Raw genomic sequence first — 13395 nt, 5'->3', positions numbered from 1 at the left:
GAACAAATTCTGTAGTTCATCCATGCGATCTTTAAATGTTTGCCATTGCCTATCCACCGTCAACCCTTTAAGTAATGTTCCCCAATCCATCCTAGCCAACTCGCGCCTCATCGTAGTTTCCCTTATTTAAATTCAGGACCCTAGTCTCTGAGTCAACTACTTCACTCTCCATCTTAATGAAGAATTGTATCATATTATGATTGCTCCTCCCTAAGGGGCCTTGCAGAACAAGATTGCTAATTAATCCTTCACAGTTCAGTCACCTTTTTTTGTTTTATTTTTATGCCAAACTGGGATGAACAAATTCTGTAGTTCATCCATTTGGTCTTTGAATGTTTGCCATTGCCTATCCACCGTCAACCCTTTGAGTGACATTCCCCAATCAATCCTACCCAACTCGCTCCTCACTATTGTAGTTTCCTTTATTTAAATTGAGGACCCTAGTCTCTGAGTCAACTACTTCATTCTCCATCTTAATGAAGAATTCGATCATATTATGATCGCTCTGACCCAAGGGGCCTCGTACAACAAGATTGCTAATTAATCCTTTCTCATTACATAATACCCAGTCTAAGATGGCCTGATCTCTGGTTGGTTCCTCGACATATTGGTCCAGGAAACCATCCCGTAAACACTCCAAGAATTCCTCCTCCACAGTATTGTTACTAATTTGGTTAGCCCTATCTATATGTAGATTAAAGTCACCCATGATGACTGCTGTGCCCTTATTGCACACTTCTTTAATTTCCCTTTTAATGCCACCCCCAACCTCCGCCTTACTGTTTGGAGGTCTATATATCACTCCCACTAACGTTTTCTTCCCCTTAGTATTTCTCAATTCTACTCATACAGATTCCACATCATCAGAGCTAATATCCTTCCTTACAATTGTGTTAATCCCTTCTTTAACCAGTAATGCTACCCCACCTCCCTTTCCTTTTTGCCTATCTTTCCTGAATATCGAATACCCCTGGATGTTGAGTTCCCAGCCTTGGCCATCCTTGAGCCACGTTTCCGTAATCCCAACCAAATCATATTCGTTTACCTCTATTCGCACAGCCAATTCATCCACCTTATTACGAATGCTCCTCGCATTAAGACACAAAGCCTTCAGGCTTGTTTTTTTAACGCTCTTAGACCTATTAGAATTATTATTTACTGTGGCCACTTTTGATTTAAACCGCTGATTTCTCTGACTGCCACTTTTGTTTTTCTCCTTCCTATCTTTTGCTTTTATCCTTGTTTCCCTTTCCTCTGTCTCCCTGCTCAGGTTCCCAACCCCTTGCCATTTTAGTTTAAACCCTCCCCCAGAGCACTAGCAAACACTAGGACATCGGTTCCAGCCCTGTCCAGGTGCAGACCATCCGGTTTGAACTGGTCCCACCTCCCCCAGAACCGGTTCCAATGTCCCAGGAACTTGAATCCCTCCCCCTTGCACCATTCTTCTAGCCACGTATTCATCTGAAATATCCTTCTATTTCTACTCTGACTAGCACATGGCACTGGTAGCAATCCTGAGATTACTACCTTTGAGGTCCTATTTTTTAATTTACCTCCTAACTCCCTATATTCCGCTTTTAGGACCTCATCCCGCTTTTTACCTATATCGTTGGTGCCTATATGCACCACGACAGCTGGCTGTTCACCCTCCCCTTCCAAGATGTTCTGCAGCCGCTCTGAGACATCCTTGACCCTTGCACCCAAACATAGAGGGTTAGCATGGAGGTACAACAAGCAGTTAGGAAGGCAAATGGGATGTTGGCCTTTATTGCAAGGAGGTTGGAGTACAAGACTAAGGAAGTCTTGCTACAATTGTTGAGACCATACCTGGAGTACTGTGCACAGTCTTGGTCTCCTTTTCTGAGGAAGGATATACTGTACTTGCCTTAGAGGCGGTGCAATGAAGGTTCACTAGAATGATTTCTGGGTTAAGAGGCTTGTCATATGAGGAGAGATTGAGTAGATTGGGCCTATACACTCTGGAGTTTAGAATAGTGAGAGGTGATCTCATTGAAACATATAGGTTTCTGAGAGGGATTGACAGAGTAGATGCTGAGGGTTCTGACGAAGGGTCATCGACCTGAAACGTTAACTCTGTTTCTCTCCCCACGATGCTGCCTGACCTGCTGAGTGTTTCCAGCATTTTCTGTTGTTGTTTCAGATTTCCAGCATCCGCAGTATTTTGCTGTTGTGTTGTTGTAGATGCTGAGAAGTTGTTTCCCCTGGCTGGAGAGTCTAGAACTAGGGGGCATAGTCTCAGGATAAAGGATCGGCCATTTAAGACTGAGATGAGGAGGAATTTCTTCACTCAGAGGGTTGTGAATCTTTGGAGTTCTCTACCCCAAAGGGCTGTGAATGCTGAATCGTTGAGTATATTCAAGACTGAGATAGATAGATTGTTAGGGATATGGAAATCGGGCGAGAAAGTAGATTTGAGGTCGAAGGTGAGCCATGATCTTATTGAATGGCGAAGCAGGCTCGAGGGGCCGTATGGTTTACTCCTGCTCCTAATTCTTATGTTCTTATGTAAGGGGAAAGTCATCATCACCCTTCAGCCATGTCTCCGTCAAGGCCATGATGTTGATGTGATCATGAACAATAAACTCATGGATGGGCAAGGGCCTTGTTCACAAGTGAACATACATTTTGATGCGGAGAGGGGTGGTGATAGCCTATCCACTGGCAGAGTCCAATGAGTGAATGCAGGGAGCAGTGAGTGGGACGGGAAGGAGGTTTATCCCGCTCCCTTTTTTGAACAGGGGTGTAACATTTCACAAAAGAGGAGGATGAAGTTAATGTCAGAGTAGAAGGTGGGGGGGGGGGGGGGGGAATAGAGATATTAGAATAGAATAAAATTACATAGAAAGGAGGTGTTAAATGGGTTGGCATCACTCAAAGTTAGCAAGTCACCTGGTCCAGATGGGATGCATTCTAGGTTGCTGAAGGAAGCTAGGCTGGCGATAGCTCAAGCTGTGACCACAATCTTTCAATCCTCCTTGGATATGGGAAAGGTGCCAGAGGACTGGAGGATTGCAAATGTTACACCCCTGTTCAAAAAAGGGGAGAGGTCTAAACCTGGTAACTACAGGCTAATCAGTCTAACGTCAGTGGTAGGAAAAATACTAGAGACAATTGCCAAGGACAAAATTAATTCTCACTTGGAGAAGCATGGGTTAATAAAGGACATCCAGCATGGATTTGTTAAAGGCAAATTGCGAAACCCTTCTACAGAACGGGTTTTGACCTGAAACGTTGACTCTGTTTCTCTCTCCACGGATGTTGCCTGGCCTGCTGAGTTTTTCCAGCATTTTCTGTTGTTATTTTGGATTTCCAGCATCCGCAGTATTTTGCTATGGTAACCAGAAGTCATAGTTTTAAAATAATTGGCGGAAAAACTAGAGTGGTTCTTATGACCTGGAACGCACTGAAAGGGTGGTGGAATCAGATTCCATAGGAACTTTTAAAAGGCAATTGAACATGTAGTTGAAGAGGACTAAGTTTCAGGGTTATGGGGAAAAAGCTAGGGTGTGGGGCTAAATTGGAAAGCTCTTTCAAAGAGCCAGTACAGGCACCATGGGCCAAGTGGCCTCCTTCTGTACTGTATCATTCTAGAATTCTATGCCAGTATCCAGTGTATATACACCGTGACAATCATACATTGAAACAAGAAACATTACATGTGCCAAATTCCTGAATGTCTTTGAAAGTGCATCAATAATAAAATTAAATGAACAATTAAGAAAGTCTTAACAGTTAAGAAATTAGGTACTGTAATAGATACATCATGGATCTTTATGAGCTAATGTGCACATCAGGTAATCTAAATCAGCTCTGACAATGATATCGAAGAAACCACTGATACCTACAAGATGAAATAAACAGGACAAACACCGTAGTACTTCGGTTCCTTCACATGCAAGAACGATTGTTACAAATTGTTCATGCTAATGGCACTTGTGAGTTATGAGCATTTCACGCTTGTGAAAGAACTGTAAACCATAGTTGTTAGTCTATTATCATATTTATAATTCCTTTATGTTGTTGTTTTTTGATCTATATATCGATCGTAGAAATTGGGCAGTGCTTTCATGCCTAAAGTTTGTAAAATATGCAACTGATTGTAAATTTTCAAACGGTAACAATTGTGAAGTAGTGACATTTCCCCCCCAAAAAGGCACAAAGTTGACTTTAGCAGTGTGTCATTCAGGAAATATTTATACATCATCTACTTACCTTTATCCATGTTTATTGGAGACATACCACTGAGATCAGTAAACTGCAACACAAACAAGTTACATTTATGAACTGCAAATCTCAGTAAACCTCTTTGTTTTTTGTAACATCTGTACTGAGTGAGCCAGGTGAAAAGAGCCTCACCATTAGAAATCCTATTAAAAAACATGCACTTATTTTTCTTCATTTTTGTTTAGCTTTTAAAATATTTTAAAATTTGCCTAGAATTTTAAATATTTTTGACTATGATTAACAGAAATTCGGTACGACGAACAGGAACTGCACATTATACACACCAGCCCTGAAAATTCACCACCTTTGCAGTGGATTTGGAACATTATTGAGGCGAGTGGGGGCCCATTTATGCTGGTTCTCACTCCCGTTCTTAAAGTGTTGGGGATTTCCTGGGGGAGCAGGGGCAAATGGTTATTGTGTCCTCCTCTTGCAGCCTGTTGTGATTGATGGAGATGGGACTGGTGGAGTGAAGTCAGGTAGCAGGCGTACAGTACTTTGAAGAAGATGAAGTGGGACACACAAAATTGTTTAAGGTCGTAAAGTGAGTGGCTGCTGTAAGGAAAGTGTTTATTGAGCAAGAGAGGTAGGCCTAGAAATTCAGGTGGAGGCCCAAACGGGGCGCCAAGCTCGCCTGGGCACCGGAATTACCGCTGCGATCGGAGCCGTTGCGCCTGCCGGAAATTCAGCTTGAGTGCCCCAAGAGGGACGCGAGGCGCTGCTCGAGGCACCCCGCGTCCCTCTTGAGGCGCTGAAACTGAACATCGCAGCGCAACGTGCCGCAGCGGCGCGCTGCAGTACTGCAGGCCTTCCTCCCCTTCTTAAGGGGGAGGGGCCTGCACCAGCGCGATGACCGATCGCGAGTGCCGGCAAAAGAGCCCAGCACCGAGGAGAAGTGCCGGGCTCTCGGGACACAGCCGGGGGGGCGGAGGATCAGGAGGCCGGGGACGGAGGTGCTGGCAGGCGGCCACCAAAAAAATGGCTGCCCCGCACCTCCACCTTAATTTGCGTCACTACCGCCACAGGTAGGCCCCGTGAACCGGGCGCGATTTGCGAACGGCGTTACAGAGGCGGGTGCTACCAAATATCACGATCGGGGCAGTGGTGGGGCGCTGCGCACACCGATGACGTCATCGGTGGCGGCGCAGCGCTACAGGCTAACGCCGCCATTAGCGCCCCGCTAAATATCGCGGGAGGCGTGGCCAGTGGCGCTAAAGCCACTGAGTGCCCTCTTTAGGCGCTAACTGGTGGCGCAGCTCACCGAATTTCTAGGCTGTAGTCTTTTCCTCCTCAACATTTCTTCTGTTGGAGCTTCCAGCAGTGCTGTACAGCTGGTTTTTAATTCCACAATTTCTAGACCCCACTCCCCAATGGATGCCCCACATGTGCCAATAATTTGATGGTGCCCACTTTACTGTATGCTAATTGCCTGAGCCCAGGAATTCTGATGGGATCAGACATGCAAGTGGTGTAACTTGTCCAGCTCAGTGGGACTGTCGTCACTTGGTTCCACTTTTACCTATACAATCATAACCAGAGCATCTCCAGCAATGGCTTCTCTTCCCGTCTCTGCACTGTTACCTCTGTAGTCCCCCATGGATCTAGCCATGGCTTTCTCCTCTTCCTCAGCTACATGCTGCCCCTTGGTGTCTTTCGTCAGCTTCCATACGACACCCATCTCTACCTCGCCATCACCTGTCTTGAACCAACCCTTCACTGCCTCTTATCTGGTATCATGTCCTGGATGAGCCACAAAATCCTCCCATTAAACTTTGGGAAGACTGAAGCCATCAACTTCAGCCCCGCCCCCAAAGCTCATACTGTTGGCATCGACTCTATTCCCCTCCCAATGCCTCAGGTTGAACCAGATTGTTTGCAACATTAGCATCCTATTTGACCGAGCTGAGATGCTGACTCCACATCCTGTCCATCACAAAGACCACCTACTTCCACCTCCGTAACATCACCCGCCTCCATCCCTGTCTTAGCCCAGCTGCTGACGAAACCCTCATCTATGCCTTTGCACCTCCAGTTTAAACTATTCCAGTGCCCTCCTGGCTGGCCTCTTGTTTGCCACCTTGCATAAACTTCAGCTCATCAAAACTCTGCTGCCTCCATCTTACCCCGTGCCAACTCCCACTCACTCATCACCCCTATCCTCGCTGACTCACATTAGCTCCCGGTCCCCCAACATCTCAATTTTAAAATTCTCAACCTTATGTTTAAGTCCCTTCAAGGCCTCGCCCCTTCCCGTCGCTGTAATGTCCTCCAACTGTACAACGCCCCGCCCCCCAAGAACTCTGTGTTCCTCTTACTCACAATAGGGTAAAGCTAAAAGGTTGACATCTTTTATGAAATGTTCAAATTACAGTTTAAAATACAGTACAGTTAAATTAACAGTTTGTCACAGTACAATACCCGGAGCTTGAGCTCCTCCAGCTGACAACACTTCCTACACATGTGGTTGTCCAGGACATGGCAAGTGTCCTGGAATCCCCACATTTCACAGGATGTGCACTCCATGGGACTGAGCTGCCCTGCTATGTGGTTGACGTGGTGTACATGGACTTCCAAAAGGTGTTTGATAAAGTGCCACATAATAAGCTTGCCAGTAAAGTTGAAGCCCATGGAATAAAAGGGACAGTGGCAGCATGGATACGAAATTAGCCAAGTGACAGGAAAGAGAGAGTAATGGTGAACGGTTTTTTTTTGGACTGGAGGAAGGTATACAGTGGTGTTCCCCAGGGGTCGGTACTAGGACCACTGCTTTTCTTGATATATATTAATGACTTGGACTTGGGTGTAAAGGGCACAATTTCAAAATCTGCAGATGACACAAAACTTGGAAGTATAGTGAACAGTGAGGAGGAACGTGATAGACTTCAAGAGGATATAGACAGGCTGGTGAAATGGGTGGACACGTGGCAGATGAAATTTAACACAGAAAAGTGCGAAGTGATACATTTTGGTAGGAAGAGAGGCAATATAAATTAAAGGGTACAATTCAAAGGCGGTGCATGAACAGAGAGACCTGGGGGTATATGTGTACAAATCGTTGAAGGTGGCAGGGCAGGTTGAGAAAGCGGTTAAACAGCATACGGGATCCTGAGCTTCATAAATCGAGGCATAGATTACAAAAGCAAGGAAGTTATGATGAACCTTTATAAAACACTGGTTCGGCCTCAACTGGAGTATTGTGTCCAATTCTGGGCACCACACTTTAAGGATGTGTCATCTGAAGGTGGCATAGTGGTTAGCACTGTTGCCTCACAGCGCCAGGGACCCGGGTTCAAATCCGGCCTCGGGTGACTGTCTGTGTGGATTTTGCACATTCTCCCCGTGTTTGCGTGGGTTTCCTCCGGGTGCTCCGGTTTCCTCCCACAGTCCAAAGATGTGCGGGTTAGGTTGATTGGCTATGATAAATTGACCCTTAGTGTTAGGGGGATTAAATACGTGGGGTTACGGGGATAGGGTGGGATATGTGTTGGTGTAGGGGTTACGGGGATCGGGTGGGATATGTGTCGGTGCAGGCTCGATGGGCCGAAATGGCCTCTATCTGCACTGTGGGGTTTCTGTGATGTGAAGGCCTTAGAGAGGGTGCAGAAAAGATTTACAAGAATGGTTCCAGGGATGAGGGACTTCAGTTATGTGGACAGACTGGAGAAGCTGGGGTTGTTCTCCTTAGAGCAGAGAAGGTCGAGAGGAGATCTGATAGAGGTGTTCAAAATCATTACGGGTATAGACAGAGTAGATAGAGAGAAACTGTTCCCATTGGCGGAAGGGTTGAGAACCAGAGGACACAGATTTAAGGCGATTGGCAGAAGAACCAAAGGCGACATGAGGAAAAAGTTTTTTTACGTAGCGAGTGGTTAGGATGTGGAATGCACAGTCTGAAAGGGTGGTGGAGGCAGAGTCAATCGTGGCTTTCAAAAGGGAATTGGATAAGTACCTGAAGGAAAAAAATTTGCAGGGCTATGGGGAAAGGGCAGTGGAGTGGGACTAGCTGAAGTGCTCTTGCAGAGAGCCGCATGGGCACGACAGGCCAAATGGCCTCCTTCTGTGGTGTAACCATTCTATGATTGGCAGTGGCTCTGTTGAGCACAAACCTACTGTCCTCTCTCAGGATGACAGCATTCGTCCTCCCACCCCTGCCACTCCACCAGTGCCCTTGCTGTTGCCTGTCAGCCAGTCTGCCGCCTATGCCAAGATGGGGCTGTCCGAAGCTGGGCCTTCTAGGCCCACGGCTGCTTGAGGTCGTCCTCCAAGGTCATCTGCAGTCTCCTCCAATGAATGTCAGCAGCCTTCCAGCAGCCATGCTGCAGGCATTGGGGTAGCACTGCGTAGGAGCACTTGGACAGTCAAAGGCACATGGAAAGTAGGCACTAAGGGAATGCACAAGGGTGATTAGTTGACTTTTGTATGTAATATGGCACGATTTAGAAACATAGAAGATAGGAGCAGGAGTAGGCCATTTGGCCCCTCGAGCCTGCTCCGCCATTCAACGAGATCATGGCTGATCATCCAAATTCAGTACCCTGTCCCTGCCTTCTCGCCATATCCCTTGATCCCTTTAGCCGTAAGAAATATATCCAACTCCTTCTTGAATATATTTAATGAACTGGCCTCCACTGCCCTCTGTGGTAGAGAATTCTACAGGTTCACCACTCTCTGGGTGAAGAAATTCCTCCTCATCTCAGTCCTAAATGGCTTACCCCTTATCCTTAGACTGTGACCCCTGGTTCTGGACTCTCCGGCCATCGGGAACATCCTTCCTGCATCTAATCTGTCTAGAGCTGACAACATTTTACAAGTTTCAATGAGATCCCCTCTCATTCTTCTAAACTCCAGCGAGTACAAGCCCAATCGACCCAATCTCTCCTCGTAAGTCATTCCTGCCATCCCAGGTATCAGTCTGGTGAATCTTCGCTGCACCCCCTCCATGGCAAGAACATCCTTCCTCAGATAGGGTGACCAAAACTGCACACAATACTCAAGGTGTGGTCTCACCAAGGCCTTGTACAACTGCAGCAAGACATCCTTGTTCCTGTACTCGAACCTTCTCGCTACGAAGGCCAACATACCATTTGCCTTCTTAACCTGCATTTATAAATTTGGTTTGGAATGTTTACTTTGTGTTGGCATTTATTTTTGCATTGTGGCCAAGTGTATGCTGTGATGGTCAGTGACAGAGGGAATGTAAGGAGTGGAACTGTTGTTGAACGTGGAATTGGGGTTGCGTTTACTTGTATCGCAGCCAGTTGAGTCGGTCCTAGACAGCCTGGCCAGAAACGGTCTGTCTGGGTTGCCCCCTCCCTTCCTCTTCCTGCTCCTCAGCTGGTCACCGTATGGCTGGTGGTAACGGCTGTGCCCTCATGATGGCGAGGTTGTGCAGCATGCAGTAGACCACCATGAATCTTGACACCCGCTCTGCCGAGTACTGCAGGGCTCCTCCAGAGCGGTCCAGGCAGCAGAAGCGTTGCTTCAGCATGTCAATGGTCTGCTCGACAATATTTCATGTGGCAGCATGGCTTTCATTGTATGAATGCTGCCCAGGTCTGCGTGGGTTGCGCTCCGGATTCATTAACCATGTTATTAACGGAGTTGCCCAGTAGCCATCCACTGGTTTGTCGTGGTGGCTCAAATGCAGATGGGACATTGAACTGCTGCAGAATGAAGGTATCGTGACTGCTGTTAGTATACTGGGCATTCACCTGCATGATTCACTGAGTATGGTCGCACACCAGCTGGACTTCGAGGGAGTGGAAGCCCTTTCGGTTGTGGTACATCTCAGTGTTTTCATGTGGCGCTCGCAAAGCGACGTGTGTGCAGTCAGTGGTACTATGCACCATGCGGAAGCCTGCAATCCTCACGAAGCCACATGCTCGCTCTGCGTGCTACTGTCTGGCCACAGAGAAGGAAACGTATTCAGCTCTCGTGGAATACAGAGCCTCCGTTACCTCCCTTATGCAACAGTGGACGGCACACTGGGAGATACTGCAAATATCTCCTGCTCCAGCCTGGAAGCAGCCCGATGCATTGAAGTTCATGGCCACAGTGACCTTCACAACCACTGGCAATGCAGTGCTCGCCCTGCTCGGAGGTTGCAGTTATGGCTGCAGCAGGTGGCAGATTTCAGTGAAGACATCCTTGGTGAAGCGCAGACATCTGACACACTGTTCCTTGCTGAGGTTCAGGTAGGAATGTTGCTCCCTGAACACCCTGAGCGGATATGGCCACCTGCCGAGAGCCCTTCTCCCCCTCCCCCTCCTCCTTCTTCCAGCAGCCTGTCCTGCTCTGTGTCACCACTGTTCATTCTCCCTGCCATGCTGTAGGCTAAGTGGAATGCCTACTACTGCACCCATGTCTTGAAGCAAGTGGTCTGTGCAGAATCCTTGAGGTCAGGTTAAAGTCTTTCAGCACCTGCCACACCACTCCCTGTAGACTTTAGCAATTTGAAATAACTACAAACCACCAAACACTTCTACAAACTTATCAACAGCCAGTAGAAATCAACCAGCAACTAACCTGTAAGTAGGTGATGATCCCTTTAAATAGCGCTGGTGGGTGAGGGTCCTTCCTGCTGCTGAACGTGTGTTCAGCTGTGCGAGCTTAAGAGAGGGCGTTAGTTGGAGCGTTGAGCTCCAAAATGGCAGCGCTGGCGTCAAATCAGCGTTACACGCTGATTGACGTCACGATCTGCCTACTCTCCATACTTCTGGTACACGCTCCCTGTGGCAACGCCTTATCAAGATGGTGTGCAGCGCGCCACAGACGCCATTTTGGGAACCAAACGGCACCCGTAGCATGTAAACAACGGGTGCTACAGAGCTGAATTTTGCGGCCAAAGAATTTCTCAGAATGGTAGGTAGAAGATGGAGGCACGTGTAAGCACCATGGTTCTTTATTATACTTGAGCTCTCCTGTGTGTAGCCATCACTGCACAAATTGGCAGATGTGCAAATGGATAAAAAGAGAGTATTGGAGAGTTTCTCTTTAAGGAAACACTAAACATACACAGACATTTTGTTTTCAAAGTAAATGTGACAGAAGGTTGCAGAATGGTTTTGAAGTTAACAGCAAAAAACTGTTTTCAAAGTTTCAAGCCTTTTAAATTCTTACCTCCCCCATCACTGCTATGGGTGTTTCCCCTGTAGCTTGAGCCACCCTGTGCTCCACCAAATAAAACATGTATTCATCATAGAGCAAACGTATCAGATGGAAAGAACCAAAACTTGCTGCACTCCGTAGGGTCAGGTCTCGAATAACCATGGAACTATTGGAACAATAGAAGCATGAGGTTACATGATCTTCACTTTTACAAATGGCTTATTAACCAGTAGCTTCTTGAGATTCTAGGTCACACAGATCACAAAATTTCAAGTTCAATCCTTCATCTATGCCAGAATAGCTGGTCTCATCTTGGGTAGCGATGAGGTGCTATCACTGGATTCAGTGTTCCTGAGCTAGGGAGGGGTTAATATCATCCAGGGTTTTCACTGCTGATCACAATCCAATGGCACCTTCTGAAAAGTGTATGCACACGCTGGGTGAGAGCGTGTGGTTCAGTTGTGATGACTCCTCATGGTTGAATGCTCACTACTTAGATTAATAAATAAAGAATGTACCTGTGGATGAAGGATCGAATGGCTGCTGGCATACAACCACACACCAGCATGTCACACCCTTCAAGAGATGATAAGAGAAAAGGGAAATGAAAGGATCTTGATCACTTTCAAACTCTACAGCAGTTTTACTGATGGGAGCTTATAGCTGACATGAGCAGTGTAGTTTAAGACCTGAAATAGTGAGTATCTGTGTAACTGAATTATAAGTTTAAAATACTAATTTCTTCTGCACAATAGGATTGTTCTAGAAATGACTTTCCCTCCCAAATTAATCATGTGAGTACTTTAAGTGTACTTCCTCTTGCCCTTTCTTTAAAAAATGAAAATGGCTTGAATGAAGTCAGTAAGAAAGAACTTGCATTAACACAGTCATGTCCTCAGGACATTTAAAGCACTTCACAACCAACAAATTACTCTTATAGTGTTATTACTGTTGCTATGTAGGTGATAGAACAGTGAGTTAGAAATAACTGGTCTCAAACTCATTTTGTGGAGATTGCATTTAAAAAATCATTTTGTCCAATCTATTTTAATATAGGTTTATCAATAACTAAAGATCTTGGTTCCCAATGCGATGTCAATACATTTTTAGCCCTAAGTACCTGCTCTTTCCCATACTTGCACTTTTGTATATAATTGTTATCTAAATAAAACATTTCAATTAGACGGTGATAAAAATGCCAATATCTGGATTAGATATCATAAATATTAAACAGTTTGCATCACTTTCAATATTTTCCCTATGGCACCCTCAAGTTTTTTCTGAAATTTGCTGATGACAGTATAATTGTACTTTTCCAATCATTTCTTTTGCCAGATGCCAATGAAATTTGTAGCCATATATTAAATGGGTCCAAATGGTTTTATATTAGTGTTTGCTTTCTCCGAAGAATGAGAATCCAATATTTTCTCAACGCATCTTTATTTGGCATCTAAAAGATATGAAATGTAAACGACTGGCTTGAACACTGTTTGCTTTAATAGTTCCCCAGATGCACTTGGCTAGCTTTTCAAAAGATCAGTCTTAAATAGGCATTTCCAAGTAACTAATTAGAGAAAAAAATTGGTAGGGACACGAGAGCAAGACCGATTATCTTCTGAGCCAGAATGGTGTGTGATGAGGGAAGACCCAAGTGAGAGGGCAACGTTAATTGGGGTAAGGTTTACTGTCTATATGTAATGTAGCACATTTACAGGATGGTACATATTTTATCTTATATCAAAAAAAATACATTATGTCTTCAGAGCACCAAAAGTTGTCCAAGTACGTCTACCATAAACAAGAATGAGCCTGGTAGTGCAGCTCACCAGTGTACAGTTTGAGCGTCCCAAATCCGGAGTTCCGGAATCCAGGATGATTGGTGGCAGGGGTCCGGAATCCGTAAAATGTTCTGGAATCCGGACACCCTGAGGGAGGCTTACCAAAAACTGGAAACTTGGCCCAGGCATTTCTGGACTCGGCACGTGTTTCTGATGTCTGAAGTCCGGAAATATTGCAACCTGGGCTCGGGCGTTTTCGGACTTT

General features: G+C 45.8%; 1 protein-coding gene across 1 annotated transcript in view; it reads right to left on the bottom strand.

Annotated features, from left to right (window-relative positions):
- Window positions 1–13395, bottom strand: part of LOC147124242 (transcription factor RFX3-like) — a 157978-nt gene that overhangs the window by 18977 nt on the left and 125606 nt on the right. The window contains exons 13-14 of the mRNA XM_085984118.1: window positions 11365–11518; window positions 4234–4276 (exon numbers count right to left, since the gene is read on the bottom strand). Of these exons, the coding sequence (XP_085840244.1) occupies window positions 4234–4276; window positions 11365–11518 (197 nt within the window). The remainder of the gene's footprint in view (window positions 1–4233; window positions 4277–11364; window positions 11519–13395) is intronic.

Source organism: Somniosus microcephalus, chromosome 1, assembly GCF_052327205.1.
Source record: "Somniosus microcephalus isolate GS21.2 chromosome 1, FLI_Smic_1.0, whole genome shotgun sequence".
NCBI classification, from domain to species: Eukaryota; Metazoa; Chordata; class Chondrichthyes; order Squaliformes; family Somniosidae; genus Somniosus; species Somniosus microcephalus.
This window is presented reverse-complemented; position numbering and strand designations above follow the sequence as displayed.